The 18,038-nt window shown below is 43.7% G+C and overlaps 1 protein-coding gene across 10 annotated transcripts in view; it reads left to right on the plus strand.

Moving 5' to 3' along the window:
* The window catches only part of NAV2 (neuron navigator 2), a 775,852-nt gene that overhangs the window by 663,136 nt on the left and 94,678 nt on the right, over positions 1-18,038 (plus strand). The window contains exon 1 of one of the 10 annotated variants that reach the window (XM_019037190.4): positions 13,820-14,411. The exons of the other annotated variants lie outside the window; for them this stretch is intronic. Coding sequence (XP_018892735.3) covers positions 14,386-14,411 — 26 coding nt within the window. The 5' untranslated portion in view covers positions 13,820-14,385. Of the gene's footprint in view, positions 1-13,819; positions 14,412-18,038 lie in introns of those variants that run through there. 10 annotated transcript variants of the gene reach the window in all.

Raw genomic sequence — 18,038 nt, forward strand, 5'->3', positions numbered from 1 at the left:
GCACAGAGTGGTGTGTGTGCTTGCACATGCTTAATTTCCCTGGCATCTGATAAATGTTTTGAAATAGGATAATGCTGGAAACATTTTTTATTACTTTAAATTGCTTTGCTTAAATAGAATTGATTCTTTTCCTCGACTGCTGTATTGTTGCTGCTTTTGTTTTTAAATGAATAAGATCACTCTAACTACTTTTCCTTCTTATTAGTCCCGTCATGTTCAACCATCACTTCCTGTAGTGCTTACTGGCAAATGAGACTTCCCATCCTCACGTGGCTACACAGGCATCAGTGAGACCTCTGTGACCTTGGGCTAGGAATTTGGAATTCCTAGTCTGTAATGGGGAGAGATGAAGGTGCAAAACAAAAAAGCATAGGTTGGAGGTTGGAGGTCTGAGGTTTAACCTTGGATCTATCCCTAAACTCTGTGACCTCAAGCAAGGTACTTTTCCCCCTGAGCTTACTTACTCAAATTTGGATTTGAGTTAAATGGCCCCTAATTTTCTTTTCAGTTGTGAGCGTCTAGAGTAACTTCAGTTTACTAGATAACCAACCCTGTATAAAATTTGAGATTTGATTATCCAAAATGAAGTGCATGAAGGCAGGTGCTCGTTGAACTCAATGGTGTCTGAACGAGCTCTAGAACCTGTGACAAATGAGCTGTGAGATAGTGTTATGATTTACAGCTTTCCATGGGGTGGACATCATAATTTTTAAAACGCTGACTTTGTCAGAGAAATTAGATAAAATGCAAACAGCGCCGTGAGATTTCTGAATTGGGAAGCAGAGCTGCAGTAATTTTCCTTTGGTATGTCTGCATCTCTGCTACCCATGGCTTTTCCAAAAGCAGTAAATGCCTGTCTATGAGCTTCCGATCCCCCTTGGATAAAGTTCAAACTGTTACCGGGCTTACTATGAGATCTGGCTCCTGCTATTCTTCCCCTCCTTCTCCTCTCTTCAACCACACTGAATTACTTGCTTCCCCCACGCCCCAAACCATCCTTTTTCTTGCCTTCCAATCTTTGCAGAGACATTCTCTTCATCCTCACCCCATCCCTTCAGGGCTCACGTTAAATGTCACCTCCTCCAGGAAGCCTTCTCTACCCCACACCAAAGACCAGATTGGGTGTCCCTCCTATTTGCTCCCATGATAGCCTGAACTTTTCCTTATCATAGTATCAAATACATCCTATTATAAATGTCTGCTACTAGCCTGTCACCTCATCTATACTCTAAGCATCTTGAGGGTAAGAACCTGTCTTGTTCACCAGTGTTTCCTCATTACCCAAGCCAAATGAGGAAACTGCTCAGACAGGTAGACTAGCTCCAGTCTGTATAGCTCAGCTTATTAGTGAAGCCAGAATTCACTCCCAAGCCTGCTTCTCTCAAACCCCACCCCCTTCCATTCTGTAAGACTTCTCATCCTGACCCATCTTTCCCCTAATTGTGAAGATGTCTTTTTTCTTGAGATGGCTTCTATGATCTCATAAGAAGGACTGGGGGAAAATGGAATTTGTTTTGCAGACCTTTGATTTAGAGACTCATTTACAAGATTGTCTGCTCCCGTGGATCAGGACTGCAAAGACGAACACTTAGGTCAGTTGGCTTAAATGGCACTGTGTCTGCTGTGCAAATAGGGGCTTAATAATTGTGAGTCTCCTTTTCTCCCTGGAGTTTGACATACTGTCCCATCCAGATGCATTTGTGAGATAAGCGTGACAGCCCCCCACCACCTTTTTTTTAATTTGCGAATTTTGAAATTCAAACACGCCTCTCTGTCTCTTGGATTCCAACAGCTTTAAATGTCCTTGGATTTTTTAGAAAGCACCCAAGTCTATAATATATGTACAGCTGTGGCTTTTATCAAAATGTAGACATGCCTCTCATTACTGCTAATTGCAGTTCTACCACCGGGTGATCTGGGCTCAAACCTCCTAGTTCTGTGACTGATTATCTATTTTATAGCATTGGCTACTTAAGATACATTACAGTGTCTTCCAGGCAGCTGCTTTTTAGGTAAATTAATACCTGGGGGTCTTTTTCCTTCTCTAGGAAACTTTAAGTACTGTAACAGGCTTTCATTTAAGCCTGTGCAAGGCTTATTTCACCAGATTGCTATTTAGAAGTTCTAACAAAACACCTTTATGAGTAGCGACTGTAATACCCTTAATCCGCTAAACTTCCTGACATTTTAAACTAAGTGGATAGCTAGGAATGAAATCAGGCTTTCCCATCTCTCTAGTCTCTTCCTCTCCGCAGCCCTGCCTATGCATCTTCAGGATCAAGGTGCTGGGGTGCAAATTCTTTCTTGCTGTTAGGCCATCAAACTAGCAAAGACGAGGAAACACAATGCACTTTCTTCAGACTCCAGATTTTGTAATTACCTGGCCTGACCCATAGCTTTTTTAAAAAAATGAGTTTTGGTGAGGTTTCTGTTTCTGATAAAAGATTGGGATTTAAAAATATTAAATGTGATTTTCTTGGTTTTTTTTAGCCTATGTTTAATTTTGGAAAAAATATTGAAAATGCAGATAAGCAAACAATAGGGATAAAAGAAAAAGGTTGTAATGTTATATGACACAGAGAAATCTATCGTTAACACCGTGGTGCTTTCCAGGTGTTTTTTGTTCATGTAAGCACTTAGACATTTTGTTTTTTGAAAGACCAAACATGTCTTGAATACTTGCTTGCAATGAGTCACACACTAGTTTAAATTCTTTACATGTATTGATTCATTTGGTGTTTACAACACCTCTGGGAGTAAGAACTCATTGTACAGGTGATGAAACAGACACACATCGCTTAAGCAACGTGTCCAAAGTCACACAGCTAAAAGTGACAGAGCCAGGATTTGTAGCTAGACAGTGTGACTCTATAGTCTTTAATTTTAATTACATTATACAGCCTCTAAAAAATGAGAGACGTTTTATAATCTAATTTTGTAATTGTGTAGTACAGCATGAGCATTTTTCTTTATCAGGATTCATTAACATCATTCTTAATGGTCACACACAGGATTCCATTCTATGTGGAGGAGCCGTAATTTGATTAACTCTCTTCCTACTGGTGAATATTTAGGGTATTTCACTTCTTTTGTTCCTATAAACAAAAATGCAAAGACCATTCTTGGACCTAATGTATGCACACTAGTGTGGGCTGCCAATAAAGCTTGTATTCTATATTTCCCTTATAATTCTGACATTTGTGTGTGCAGATGATGCCCTTGAGGCACTACAGAGGAGCATAGTCTCGAGTATCTTCTGGCAGTGGTGATGGGGCTACCCTGAACCATTCACATACTTTTTCTATCCATACTCCATTGTTCCTGGTACGGTGTTTGGAAGAAAGTTGGCTGAAGAATGGAGTTTCTGTCTAGGTCCAGCTAGCTCCCTGCAGCTGAACCTACACATATAGCATCGGTTTACACTGTGCTCTGAATTGAATGAGAACATTTATCTTTCTCTCTAAACTTAAGCAAAAATATAGAACTTGAAACTATTAGGTTGGTGCAAAAGTAATTGTGGTTTTTGCCATTACTCTTAATTGTGAAAACTGCACTTACTTTTGCACCAGCCTAATACCATGATGGTGCCTACTGATAGAATCACCCACTCATGGCCGGGCACAGTGGCTCAAGCCTGTAATCCCAGAACTTTGGGAGGCCGAGGCAGGTGGATCACCTGAATCAGGAGTTCAAGACTAGCCTGGCCAACGTGGCGAAAACCAATCTTTACTAAAAATACAAAAATTAGCCAGGCACAGTGGCACACGCCTGTAATCCTAGCTACTCGGGAGGCTGAGGCAGAAGAATCACTTGAACCCAGGAGGTGGAGGTTGCAGTGAGCCGAGATTGTGCCACTGCACTCCAGCCTGGGCAACAAAGTGAGACTCCATCTCAAAAAAAAAAAAAGAAAAAAGAAAGGGGGGAAAAGAGCGACCAGGGGATAGGGTTGTTGTCAATACACTCTTAATACTCAAAACAGTGAAGTGGCTGTCTGTAAAGTCAAGAAAACCATCCCCAATGTGCCAATTACCAGTCTCAAGGCAAAAATCCAGAGGTGATAAAGAGTAGTTTTAAGCATGGGCTTTGAAATCAGAAGCCTGGGGGCTTACCAGCAGTGTGGGCCTTGGGCATCTTACTTAACCCACTGCTCCCCAATTTCTTCATATAAACTTGGGATGATTATACCTACTGCATAGGGAATGTCAGAAGGATGAAATAAGACCAGAAAATTCAGCACGGTAAACACCATGACAAGAACTCCATAAATGGGAGCTTAAGAAAGCCCCAGAAGGACACTGATTTATGAATAAGTTGGACCTGGGTCCAGATTTTGGCTTTAGCATTTTTTGGCTATGTGACCTTGAGCAACTTACTTAACCTCTCTGAGTTGTAGATCATCTGTATATGAGAGATAATAAAATCTATCATACTGGGATATTTTGAGTTTTGATACCAACATTGTATACAAAGTTAGTAGAGTCTCTGGTGCGCTGTTGGTTTTCAGAACCAATAGCAAAATTTGTAAGTACTTTTTGTGTGCCAGTCACTCTATTTAACTTCTCTTCTTCCATTCAAAACAGTTTTTCTCTTAGAGACTAATGGTCAAATGGAAGGAGTTTAATTCTTAACCAGTCTATAACTTTTTCAGCTAGCCTTCCCGCTAGGCAAATACCTAGAATGAGTTGGGCTCTTTGCCAAACTTTTTTTTTTTTCCTTTCATTGCAGACAAGACTGTGGTTCAGAGGTTGGGAAAGGTTTTGTGAACCTATTTTATAGTCCCTATAAACTCAAAAGGGAAACAATGAAATACCAAAGCTAAGGTATAGAACAGGTTTTCTTACAAGAGAAATTACGACCTCATGGAGCTGTAGGAAGGGTTCTGCGGGAAAAGGTATTTACAGCATTTCATACAATGCCCGGTCCCTAGAAAGTCTGCAGTAAATTCAAGGTCTGTCCCCAGTAGGGGACAGATGGATCATGAGTCAAATTCACAAGGCAAATGAATTTTCTTTTGAGAAGGAATTCAGTGGGAGATCTAGGGGTATAGTTTTACAAAACATTCATACTTGGAAGGTTCTTAGCGGACCTCTGGGGTGGCAGCCTGCTTAGTAAGCAGGAGAGTAATCTGAGAGCCACAATCAGGAAGTGATTTGGCCAAAGTCAATGTGGTGACAGATGTAGGGGCTCAGCCCCAAGCTTCTGTTCTGTTCCAGTGTTCTCTCCTCTGCCCTGCAGTGCGTCCTACAACATGAGGGCTGCATGACCGGGGCCAGTGGGAAAACTTTGGGTGCAGGAAGTGGAGTGAAATCAGAGTCACCAACTGTTGGCTTAAGTCACAGTCTGCCTAGGGGCTGCCAATGATGAGCACCTACAAGTTTCCTCTCCAATCCCTTCCTTCTCCCCGATTACACTTCCCCCTCCTCACCCCAGCCACCTGTCCCTCTCCCTCATTATCACCCTGTGGTAGACACAGTCAAGGATGTCCTTGGAGCCGGACTCCCATTGGAAAAAGCCAAAGAGTAGCACTGAAACATTTTTTTCATTCCCCATCCATCTTAATAGAGATAATAGTGCAGCTGCAAAAATAAACATTTGAACTCTCTCTGTGCCCCTACAGCACCCTTAATAAAATATAGATCCTCAAAGCCCATCATGTTCTTTTAAATCTCCTTTAATTTTCTGTTTAAAAGACCATGGCTAGGTGTATTTGGTCATGTCTGTAATATTCCAGCACTTTGGGAGTCCGGGGTGAGAGGATTGCTTGAGGCCAGGAATTCAAAACCCACCTGGGCAACAAAGCAAGACCCTGCCTCTACAAAAAATTTTAAAAATTAGCCAGGCATAGGCCAGGTGCAGTGGCTCATGCCTGTATTCCCAGCCCTTTCGGAGGCCAAGGCAGGTGGATCACCTGAGGTCAGGAGTTCAAGACCAGCCTGGACAACATGGCGAAACCCTCTCTCTACTAAAAATACAAAAATTAGCTGTGTGTGGTGGTGCACACCTGTAGTCACAGCTACTTGGGAGGCTGAGGCAGGAGACTTACTTGAACCCGGGAGGCAGAGATCGCAGTTTGCCGAGATCACGCCACTGCACTCCAGCCTGGGTGACACAGCAAGACTTCATCTCAAAAATAAATAGATAAATATAAATATAAATAAAAATTAGAGGCACGATGGCACATGCCAGTAGTCCCAGCTACTGGGGAGGCTGAGGCGGGAGGATTGCTTGAGCCCAGGAGTTTAAAGTTTCAAGGAGCTGAGATTGTGTCACTGCACTCCTGCTGGGCAACAGTGAAACACTGTCTCAAAAAAGGTAGTTAATTAATAAATAAAAGACCCAATTGCCACATGGATTTGCTTCTTTGGGTTTTTTTCCTGTTTTCCTCTAAATAACCAGATTTATGATCATGACCAAATAGGCACGATAGCCTCACTTCATACTGTTCCCTGAAATACGTGTCGAGCATTGCCATCTGCTGCTACTCCTTATGGCCTTGGAGATAATGACACAGAAATTTTTGTGGCTGTTGTTCTTAGCCAGGGATGTGTGGGATGGGGTTTTATGGGGTAATCTAGGTTTTGCTATTTAGAAAGCCACATCTAGGGACAAGTTTCAAGATTTTCACCAAAATTGTCAACTTTCACCATTGCACAGCATTCCTATACAGGCAGCCTGAGTACAGATTTTTCTGACTTTGTGGACAATAATTTCCTTCTCTTCTTCCCTATAATATGTCCTCACAGTTTACTATTTCTTTTTTTCTTTCATGGCATATCTCATGGATTGCAGTTAAATGTATTTGTTTTTTATTTGACTGCTTGGTACCCCCACATACACCCAATTATAAGCTCCACGAGGGGGTAGAGAGAGACATCTTCTCTTTGACATACCACTGTTTCCCCAGCACAATGCCTGGCACACAAAAGTCAATATCCAGCTGATATTTTAAAGAGAACAATCACTGCAAATATAGGAGGAGCGACTATAGTGTGGAATTTGGTAAATGACTGTATCTCAATTGGACCAAACCCAAAAGTATTAGAAGGAGCTGAAGGACTGTGGGATAACCTGTGAATGCCCCTGGCCCACTAAGTGTCTTAGTGTCATCTGTTGGCATAGTGACCTGGAGGTGTTCACTCCTCTAATGCCGTGTCACGGAAATCAAACAGGATTTGGCTCCAGTCTGTCGCTTGGCAGTTGTATGACTACGAGCAAATCATTTAAATTCTCTGAGCCTCGGTTTCTTTTTCATAACATGGGGATAATAACGCATGTTAGAACAGTTCTTAGAATTAAATGAGATGAGATGTGTAGGCAGTAAAGCTTATAAAGTTTAATTATCGTTATTGTTGGGAGTAACTTCGACCTCTTATGTCCTTTACTGGAAATGCTGCCATTTTGGAGTTGATATAGCCGATTGGCACCCTTCCAGAAAAGACATCCCTGATGTTGGACTGAGGGTGGAAAGTCTGGATTTGTGAGTTGAGGCTGAAGATGCTGGCACCCACATGGTCCTGTTCCTTAGCGGTCTTTAAGGTTTTGTTAACAATCCGCTGGTTTCAGATTTAGAATGGGAAGGGCATAAGCATGGATAACAGATTGGATACTCTTCCTGCTGAATGAAATCTTTTGTTTGGAGATTAAGGAATATGTGTGCTTTTACATGTGAGTACTCACAAATGTGGAGTCCAGACAATCTCAACAATTAACCAACAAAAGGTAACAGAAACCGCAGCTCTATAAGATAAAATATTTGAAGCTGAAAGGCAGCTCATTCTGTTTTTGTAATATAATTGGAGCACAGTATCACCACTTCACTGGAAACAGTAGGGAGAGAGGGATCCACAATCTGGGTAAATGCAAAGAGTGAGGTCCTGCTTCCCTGGACCCACTGGAAACAGAGATTCTGCATAAGAACATGAACAGGGCCAGGCGCAGTGACTCACGCCTGTAATTCCAGCACCTTGGGAGGCCAAGGAAGGCAGATTGCCTGACCTCAGGAGTTCAAGACCAACCTGGCCCACATGGCAAAACCCTGTCTACTAAAATACAAAAAAAAAAAAAAAAAAAAAAATTAGCCAGGTGCTGTGGCGCACACCCATAGTGCTAGCTACTCAGGAGGCTGAGGCATGAGAATTGCATGAACCTGGGAGGTGGAGGTTGCAGTGAGCTGAGATCATGCCACTGCACTCCAGCCTAAACAACAGAGCAAGACTCTGTCTCCAAAAAATAAAAATAGAAAATAAAAGAAAAGAAAAAGAACATTAACAGGAAGGGAGGCCCTCTTGCTTATCCTTTAGGTCCTAATTCCCAGAAAAGAATAGAGGAAGTGGAAAAGGAATGGGGGAGATGCAGGGGCACACTGACTACCTTTCAAAGTTCTTTATTGACACTTTTCTAGGATCAGTTGTTATTAATGGTTTGAGAGTTCTGAAGAGGATAGTCTTTCTTTTCCACTGATGTCCCCACACCCACCTACTAAGCTTCAAACATGGTAACCACCTTTCAGCCCCTCCAGCACACCCAGCCTCTCCCTCTGGTCTCTGCACTTGATGTGTCCCCCTTCCACTCCCCAACCCCTTCGTCTGCAACACCTGGCTTTCTCCTTCTGATGGCTGGTTGGTGCCCTCTCATCTTTCATGTCTTCCTTTAAATGTCACTTCCTGGGAATGGCCTTTCCCAACCACGCTATTTAGAGTAAGTGCTTCCTGTGTGACTCTCTTTCACAGCACCCTGTTTATTTCTGTCATCACTTTCCCCGTAACATCCATAATGATTTTGCTTGTTTGTCTCCTCCATGTAAAGAGCTCTGTCAGGACTGGGGCATTTCCTTTTCCTCCGCCTTATATTCTCAGTATCCAGTCTGGTATCTGGCAAAGGTTTTGCATTGACTATTTGTTGAATGTTGTTCATTTTCTACCCCAAAGCTGCCTAGTTTCCTATAATTCTTGTTGAAAATAATAAACTCCCTAGTATTAACTGCTGTACTTCAAAATCTTTGCTAAAGACTCTCCTTCCCACTGCCTGTTGCAGATCACACCCAGTAAAATTCCACACCAGGCAATGCGATGTGTGTCACATCTTTTAATGTGTCCCATACACACAGATCCTCTTTTAAACCTTTATGTTTTCCTTCTTGTTCATTCATCCAGGAGAGCTTTCCTTCTTCCCTCCCTCCCTTCCCTTTCTCTCTTTGTTCTGTTACTAGCAAGCAAGAAGAAAGCAACTGAATTGAGTATAATACTGATTCCCAAATTGAGGAAACAAAAAGTCAGTATAAAAGTGAAACTGCCAGGTGTGGAGGCTCACCAGGTGGGATTACTGGTGTAATCCCAGCACTTTGGGAGGCCAAGGCAGGCGGATCACTTAAGATCAGGAGTTTGAGACCAGCCTGGCCAACATGATGAAACTCAGTCTTTACTAAAAATACAAAAATTAACCAGGAATGGTGGTGCATGCCTGTAGTCCCAGCTGTTCGGGAGGCTGAGGCATGAGAATCGCTTGAACCTGGGAGGTGGAGGTTGCAGTGAGCTGAGATCAGCCCACTGCACTCCAGCCTGGGCAACAGAGTGAGATTCCATCTCAAAAAAAAAAAAAAAAGTGAAACTAAAGTGGTATTACAAAACTCAGAAGCAACTGCGCTTAACCTGGGCTTTATAGACAGGATTCAGGGGATCAGTGAGTCCCTGGAAATTCTGTGTAAAATATTGTTTGTATATCTTTTTTCTTATGGAGAGACAGGCCCCTAAGTGTGTCTGTGACCAAATAAAACCATTGAACTAAAGTCCTTGGAAGTACTACACAGTCCCCAGGAGACTGCATGGAATAATCAGTTCCATTTTGTCCTCCTATGCTTGGTTGATCCAGGACCACATCAGCAGTGATCTAGGCACTGGGAGGATATGGCTCAGAACAAAGGCAAACAGTACACCTGTGCTCGAGGAGCTCCCTGTGTTGAGGGAAAGACAGACTATTGAAAGACAATGTGTTGACTGGTTGATGCCATGAAGAAAATCATATGGTGGAATGTAATTGGGCCAGGGTCTAAGAGGAAATCCCTGAGGAGGTGCCATTCCAACCAACATCTGACCCGTGAGAAGTGGGCCACCAGTGGGAGACATGGGGAGGAGCATTCCAGAAAGGAGGCACAGTGCGAGGGCCTAGGAAGTGGGAAGAAGCTTGGTGCATTTGTGGGTCCTGTCTTTGGACGTAATGAAGAGGAGAAGCCAGATCACATCAGGGCTTCTAGGCCAAGGGAACAAATTTGAATTTTATTCTAAGTTCCCTGGGAAGCTATCAGTGGGCTTTAAGCAGGAATGTGACAGAATCTGCTGTACACTGGAGAAAGATTGCTGCCCCTGGGGTGTGCAGGATGGAGCCTAGCAAGGCATGAGGGAAGGCTGAGCGACCCGGGAGGTGGCTGTTGCAGGAAAGAGATGATGGCATCTTGGTCCAAGGTTATCTTATTGCAGATGTTCAGTAGTGATTGGGTTCAAGGTATATTTGGGGGCTCTAGGCAAAAGGCCTTCTTAATGGATTACATCGGAGGCAAGAAGGAAGGAGAGAATTAGGACTGTTAATGTAGAGTCATACTCTGAGATACAGAAGACTTTGGGATTGGGGGTGCAGACACATTGGAAGTTGGGAGCAATAGTTTTGAGTAAGGTAAATTTGATTTCAGTTGTGTTGGGTACACAAAGGGGCCGGGCTAGAGATTAGACTTTAGAGTTGTCTGCCTGCACCTAGTATTTGAAGCCATGGATGAGATCACCCAGGAAAAGAAGTTAGTTAGAAGTGGTAGTTATAACTTAGAAGTTAGTGAGAAGTCATAGTTAGAGAAGAGGAGGGGTCCAGGGATGGAGGCCCTGGAATTCTGGAGAGGTGAAGAGGAGGGTGAGCCTAGGAGATTGAGAAGCACAGTTAGGGAGGTAGGAACCAGGTGCAGATGACGGTATGGAAACCCGGGATGAGGCCCACTCAAGAAGGGAGAATCTGTTGATGCTACCTGCTGCTGAAAACTCAAGTAGGGTAAGGACAGAGAGTTGACCATTGGCTTTGGCAAGGAGGAAGCCATTGATGTTCTCAGGGAAAACAGAAAGTGGTCTCTGGAGTAGTGGGAACAAACATCTTGCCTGGTGGGTTGAAGGATCACGGAACATGAGAAGTACATGGAACAACTCAAAGTACTCCTTTGAGGTGTTTTCCTGTAATATGGAGCAGAGACTGGCATGATTGTGGAGGAGAATATGGGCATGAGGTAAAAAAAAAAAAAAAAAAAAAAAGTTTTTGTTTTATTTGATGAGATTAGTGATATATTTTTCAGCCTGCAGGGAAAAGCCAGGAAAGAGGGTTGAATATGTTGGAAGAAAAGGAACAAAGTGTCTTCACTAGCATTGTTTTCACAAAATACTCATTAGAAATAAGTGAACATCTTTTTAGATTCATCTTTGTGGTTTTCTGTTTTGTCTAATTATGTACTGTATTCCAAGAATAAAGTTTTCTTCTGCTCTTTGATACCTGAGTAGAGTTCATCAACTACATCTTGGTTTTATAGATGGCTCTGTGAGTAACCTGGAAACCTTAACATCACTGATAACATTGTTTCTATGGAGAAAAGTGTTATGAGTTCTGGGAGCACTTTGGAATTTGGCCTGTTTAGAAGCAAGGGTCAAAAATGACAGAGCAATCCTGGCTCTTGAAAAGCGCCAAAGGGCATCTGCCCTCATGGAGTTGGTTTACTTTCCCTTTTCCTCTCTCGTTGCCTGGGTCTCCCTTATCCCTACTAATTATTATCTTTCAAACCATGAGAAAACCCTGACTCAATTAGAACCTGTAGCTGCAAATAATTCAGAGCCTCTAACATGAAAGGTGTGATTCTTTTAACCACAGAAAGAAAACTAAGACCTCCTTAAAGCACTATGTCTCCTACAATAAACTCACCCCTGTAAAAATCATGTATAATCAAAACGATATGTTTAGTGTTGTACATTTACATGAACTTTTATAAAAAGAAGAAACTCCGTCTATTAACCCTCCAATGTATCCTCTCTCCCTCAGAGTAAAAGACAAGCTGCTTACGCTGACTTGCAGGGCCCCATTTAGGCACTCTCCTCTCTCCCTGTACCCTTGGACTCTCTGGCCTGACCGCCTCCTCACCCCACTTTGGTTCACCACTCACTGCTCCAGCCACTCATTCTTGGAATGCATTGCAAGTCGTATACTATCTCAGGGCCTTTGCACTGACCATTTCCTCTCTTGAAAGTCCCTTATCCCCAGGTATTCAGATACCCAGCTCCCATACTTCTTTTAGATTTGTAATAAAAACCATGCCCTCAGCAGACCTGCCATAGCCAGCCCATGTAAAATTTCCCACACCCCACCTTGACAAATCACATCTTCTTCTTTACAATACGTTGTTCTCCCGAGCATTTATTGCTAATGTACTGTAAAATTTACATTTTTTCTCATTTATTTTATAGTTCTACCACTGAAGCTAAGTTCCATTAGAGTTGAGATTTTTGGTCTATTTTGTTGACTGCTTGTATCTTCTGCACTTAGAACAGCACTTGCCACATTGCAGATGCTTTATAAATATGGTAGTTGATGAATGAATAAATGAATAGATCAACATTTCCTAGCTTACCTTGATGACAAATCAGAATGTTTACCTATTATGTTTGCCTAGAGCGAGGAAACAATGGAAACTTTTTAGAGCGTGTGTGTGCATCTGTGCCCATGTGCCTGTGTGTCTCCATACACACAATCACCATCCCATTCCCAAGTTAACTCGGATGTTGGACAGATTCTCAAAGAAGTAATATCGTAAAGATACGGTCAGTTCCAGGGACAGCATAGAAGGTAAGGGGTGGTTTGAAGCATCCTTGTCAGCCAGAACTTGGGTCTATCCCGACTTCTTTGTCTTAATAAATCTAGACACTACTCCTTCCCTCAAACTCACCCACTGCCCACCCCCACCTCTGCTTCCCACTCCTCACGGCAGATGCCTCAGCAGTATTTCAAGTGGACGAGGGCCCTGAAGGATGAGATGTGAATGATTAACTTTGGTTGGGACTCCTTCGAGATTACAATCTTTTTTTCATTCACCTGGGAATCACCACCAGACCCTCCTCTCCTCTTTGAGCAGATCTTTTATTCCCTCCCTTTTCAGTGGGGGAGGAATGGCTCTTCATTCCACTTTGAAAGCTTCTGTTTGCTGAGCAGATGCTGACCACACAGAGACCTCGCTTGGAGCCTGTTACTGCTTCCTTCCCTAACCATCCCCCAGGGCCACATCCCCCGCTCCCTGCTTCCACTGGAGAGGCCACCCTGGCCAGGGGGAGAGCCTTTCTTGGGGAAAGTCTTTGAAAGCTACCAGGAACCAACTGGTAGGATTTTTGGAGAGGGAGTCAGGGTTTTGAAGAAGATCTTAATCCTTCGTTTTCAAATAAAGCTTGTGGCTATAACATAAGTTTGCTTTTGAGTTCTCAGTAGTAATACAGTTGTTCATTGTTCATAGCATCTGTTTACATAGTTCTTTCTGAGTGCCTTGATTACAGGTTTTAATAGGGATTAGTCCATGCAACCCCTTCCCATCCCAGAGCTGGGACTCTCTCCCACCCACCTCCCCTTCCAGCCTCTGTACCATAATGTTTAATGTAGCCATGCCTAGACTGAGATTCTTTTTCTTTTGAAATAAGTAGCCTGCGGAATTAATGCATATTTTTGTTGGCACTGCATCAAAATTGACATCACCGGAAATAATGTATGTGTGTCGTTGTTAACTGTACAAACAGGTATCATTTCCTTTTTAGGTTCAGAAATTCTCTCTGTAGGCTAATCATTTCAATCAAATGCTTTGCCTTCAGACGTCAATGGAATGAGCTAAGAAATGTTATAGTCAATGATTTTTGCATCATTAAAAGTAGCACTTAGGGCTGGAAAGACTTTCTGCAACGTTTCTGTGCAGTCTGTGAGGATTTAAAGTAGTTTTTCATTCTTAGATTTTCTTCAATTTGACCCGCTGTTGCAAACTCCCCTGGGACCACATGGAGGGCCCTTCCATTCAGTGCTTTACGGTAATGGTTTCAGAGTTTGTGTTAGCTTTTGCTTTGCTGAAACTTTTCACAGCTGACTTGATACCAGCACTGAGGCCTGACCTCTCGATCCTTCAGCACTTCAGAGGTTAATTTTGTTGGGGGATCGGATTTCTTTCCTGGCCTGGGGAATGGTGATCCCTGCTAGCTAGTCCTTTAGTTACAGAGTTGCTGGGTGCCTGGGATTCCCTGGCCCAGTGTGGGCTGGCTCAGCTGGCTAAAGGACTTGCCATCCTGTGAGATTCATTCAGCTTCTTTGTCCGCTGTTCTCCAAGGGCCGCAATGTAGTGAAATGCTCTGGCCTAGGAACCTTACAAGGTAGGACGATTTTCTAAAATTTCTGGGGCCAGGGGATGGGTGTGGTGCATGTACTGCCTTGTCTTCCTTGGCCGGTATTGAAAAGCCTGGTGGAGCAGCCTGTGGTGCAGCTGCCTAAATCACTGTGAGCTATGTGGTGGTGCGTGAGTGGGGGCGGGAGGGGGCGTGGGGCAAGGTTGCTGGTCAGGAAATTACCTCTTCTCCTCTTCCGCCCCCATTGATTCTAACCTTGATGGTTTCAGAGGAAACTGGGGCATTACCCGAATGTCCTGGGTCCACCTAGACATTTGGGTAATGTCAATATTTTCCAAACCGTCTTATCAAATTAGGCTACTGAGCCTGAAAATCTGGGTGTTGATCACCTAGCTGTCTTAAGTCGTTATTCCGGACTTTTCAGCTGGTGGGGGCAGTACAGAGGGGTGAGCCGGAAAAAGGCAGTGTGGCCCCAGGCAAGGGCTGCTTGTGGTTCAGAGGGCCCTGATTAAAAAGACTTGCAGTTGGAGGTTTTGTTTGGAATTTAAGGATCCTGGTGAACTTGTGGTTGTGTTTATACAGCAAATTACTTGGTGTGTGTGTGTGTGTGTAAACTAGGCTCCAGGAGAGATGGCATGGGAGGTTTAAGCATAAGGACTTTTCTTGCTACCTTATGACCTATAGAGCTGCCCAGAGAAGCACATTTCTGTTTTTAAGCCAGACAAGGGGAGAAGAAAACAATGTTCATGACCACCTACCACATGCCAAGCATCTAGCAGACATTGTGTCATTCAATTTCATTGCAAAGCCAGGGAGATTACATTCAATTTTGAAAATCACCAGTGGGAACCAAGAGAGGTTAAGTAACTTGATTAAGGTTACACAGCTGATAAGAGGCAAAGCTGGGATTGGAACCCAGGTTCACTCTACCACCATGCCTTCCTGGGTGGGCTTGGCATCTGAGCTCGGAATGGTTTTACCTGTTAATTTTAAATGTGACTTCAGCTGGATGAAGGGCGTACTTTGTTGTGGAGGACTCACCGAAATACACAGGATGCTAGCAGCACAGCCTGCCTGGGCTTCTCGGATTCAGCTTGTTTCTGGAAGGAAGAGGGCTGTGTATTAAGAAGCAGCCCTGCTTTGGCAGTAGGACCTAGCTGGGAGTTCTGTGATCTTGAGGCTCCGGGGCTGCTGGATGGATCAGGCTGGAGCTTTAGTTTATACCTGGTTCAGGAGGACTTGATCCCAAGTAAAGGTCAAATCAGGAAAGGCCAGTGACCTTGGAGCTGGCCTTGGGCTGCTGAGGCTGTGCCCTGGAACTCTGGGTCTGCTTCTTAAGACGCTGAATGTATGGAGTCTTGGAGGGAGACGATCTACACCCAGCATATTAATGCTGACCAAAGCTATTGGCACTAGCTGTTCACATGTGTGCTGGAGGTGCCTAATTTGCTAAAGCTGAGCTTCTCTTGGGCTGTAGAAATCTTGACCTGAGGTCCCTTCGCTTTCCTCTTACCCCAAGAAAGAGAGAGCTTAAGGGCAAGTCCTTGACAAACTGCAAAATGAGGCCAGCCTGTTTGTGGGAGATAGCCGCCTCCCTTGGCTGCCCTGGGGCAACTGTGGTTCTGTTTTGTGCATTCAGGTTCCCACATCCCTAAGATATATTGGGAGCTTAGTGGAGGGTTGGAGGGAGGGAGACTATGGGGGTATTGAACTCCTGTCCCATTCTACTTAGTTTTAAGACAGCTGGCCAATGCCCTGTCTGGGATTTGTCCCCCATCCCCTTTCCTTTAATTTCTTTGAGATGTTTTAAAAGTAACTTGATTGCATTAAAGTGTCCTGTGTATTTTGAATAACAGTTGGAAGTTCTGAGTTCTTATATGACCATGATCTATTTAAATGCATCTTTACCTCTGTTCTTAACATTGAGTCAATGTGATTTTCAAAAGCTTGGGTTTCAGAATCAGGCAGATCTATATTCAAATCCAGCTCTGTTTGTTAGCCCTGGCACCTTGGGCAGGTCACATAGCCTCTCTAAGCTTCAGTTTCCACATCTATCAAAAGGGGGCATTAGTAGTTTGTGCCTGATAAGAAAGTGGAGAGGTGTTTATGGGTCGGTGCTTAGCATGGTACCTGGAACCTGTTATTAAAACTTTTCACCTTGTGTAAATGTTTACTGTTATTTTCATTTGCTATAATATGCTGAACTCTGTTGATGTTTAGGGGAAATATATCTTCTGGTAAACAGAAAACTAGGATGAGTTTGTTGATATCCTTGGCAAAAGCCAGCCGGCAGTGGCGCAAGGGTAAGCAGCCCTCTCCAGAGGAGCCTTGAAGGAGAGAGGGGGCTTTGTGTAGCTGAGGTCAGCAGACACGCTGGTGCCTAGTGTAACAATGAGGATCTAAGGCATCCGGACCAAAGCTCCGGGCTTTCTAACCCGACCAAGCTCCTGAAGCCAAAGGGAAAAATTTCATGCTTACTCAGGGGACCACCTACTTGTCAAGGAATGAGTTACCAAAATGGGACAAAGGTGCCGTGAGGTGAAACTCAAGCCTGATGGCTGCTAAATCCCCTTGGAGCCTTTTTTATGGGGTTTGTGTTTTCCTCTCTCCACCTCAAATCACTGGCCTTGCACCTGGCACCGTCTGTAGAAGTTGCTTCTCCCCTAGGACACTATCCATTCATGGCAGTAAGAAGCAAGTTCTTACACTAGAACTTAATCATCTGTTTGAGAATGTAGGCCTGCATCTCCTTCCTGCAGTCCTTGCAGCTTCCCTGGATCCTGTACTGCAACTGACATGCATGGACTGTCTCCCATATACATGGAGAGCTGTACTTAGGCTACCTGATTTGGTCCCACCAAAGTGATTATGATAACTGGATGTTATTAGCACAGTGCCACCCAGGAGGTAAAGGTGCCCTGATAAGGAGATGGCAGAGCCAGAATTCAAACACAGACCTATTTTCATTTTTTCTGCAGAGCTGTGGTCCCTCCATTTGGAGCCTCCTGGTATTAGTGGTACTAGATGAGACTAAATTTGCTGGGGTTAGTGACTACATTCTGTCCTTGCATTAATTCAAGCTTAGGCTCCGGATCATTTTGCACCAGAACTGCAAACTATGTAAGCTGGTCCCAGAGCTGGAGTCCAGAGACAGGTGGCTTGCTTATAGTTTTTTTGTAAATTTATTTTTTATTTTTATTTTTTTTGAGACAGAGTCTCACTCTGTCACCCAGGCTGGAGTTCAGTGGTGCAGTCTCGTCTCACTGCAAGCTCTGCCTCCCAGGTTCACGCCATTCTCCTGTCTCAGCCTCCCGAGTAGCTAGGACTACAGGTGCCCGCCACCATACCTGGCTAATTTTTTGTATTTTTAGTAGAGACGGGGTTTCACTGTGTTAGCCAGGATGGTCTCGATCTCCTGACCTCGTGATCCACCCGCCTCGGCCTCCCAAAGTGCCGGGATTACAGGCGTGAGCCATCTTGCCTGGCCAGCTTGCTTATAGTTTTAATTCAAGTAACTGTATCTTCTGTGGTGTGGGAAACTTTGAAGTCCTTCAAAGTCTAATGAACACATGATGAGTGTTCATTAAAATGTGTAAAATGAATAAATAAATGCGATGGTTGAACACTCATATATCTGTGTTTAAATCTCAGCCT

The sequence above is a fragment of the Gorilla gorilla genome, chromosome 9 (genome assembly GCF_029281585.2).
Source record: "Gorilla gorilla gorilla isolate KB3781 chromosome 9, NHGRI_mGorGor1-v2.1_pri, whole genome shotgun sequence".
NCBI classification, from domain to species: Eukaryota; Metazoa; Chordata; class Mammalia; order Primates; family Hominidae; genus Gorilla; species Gorilla gorilla.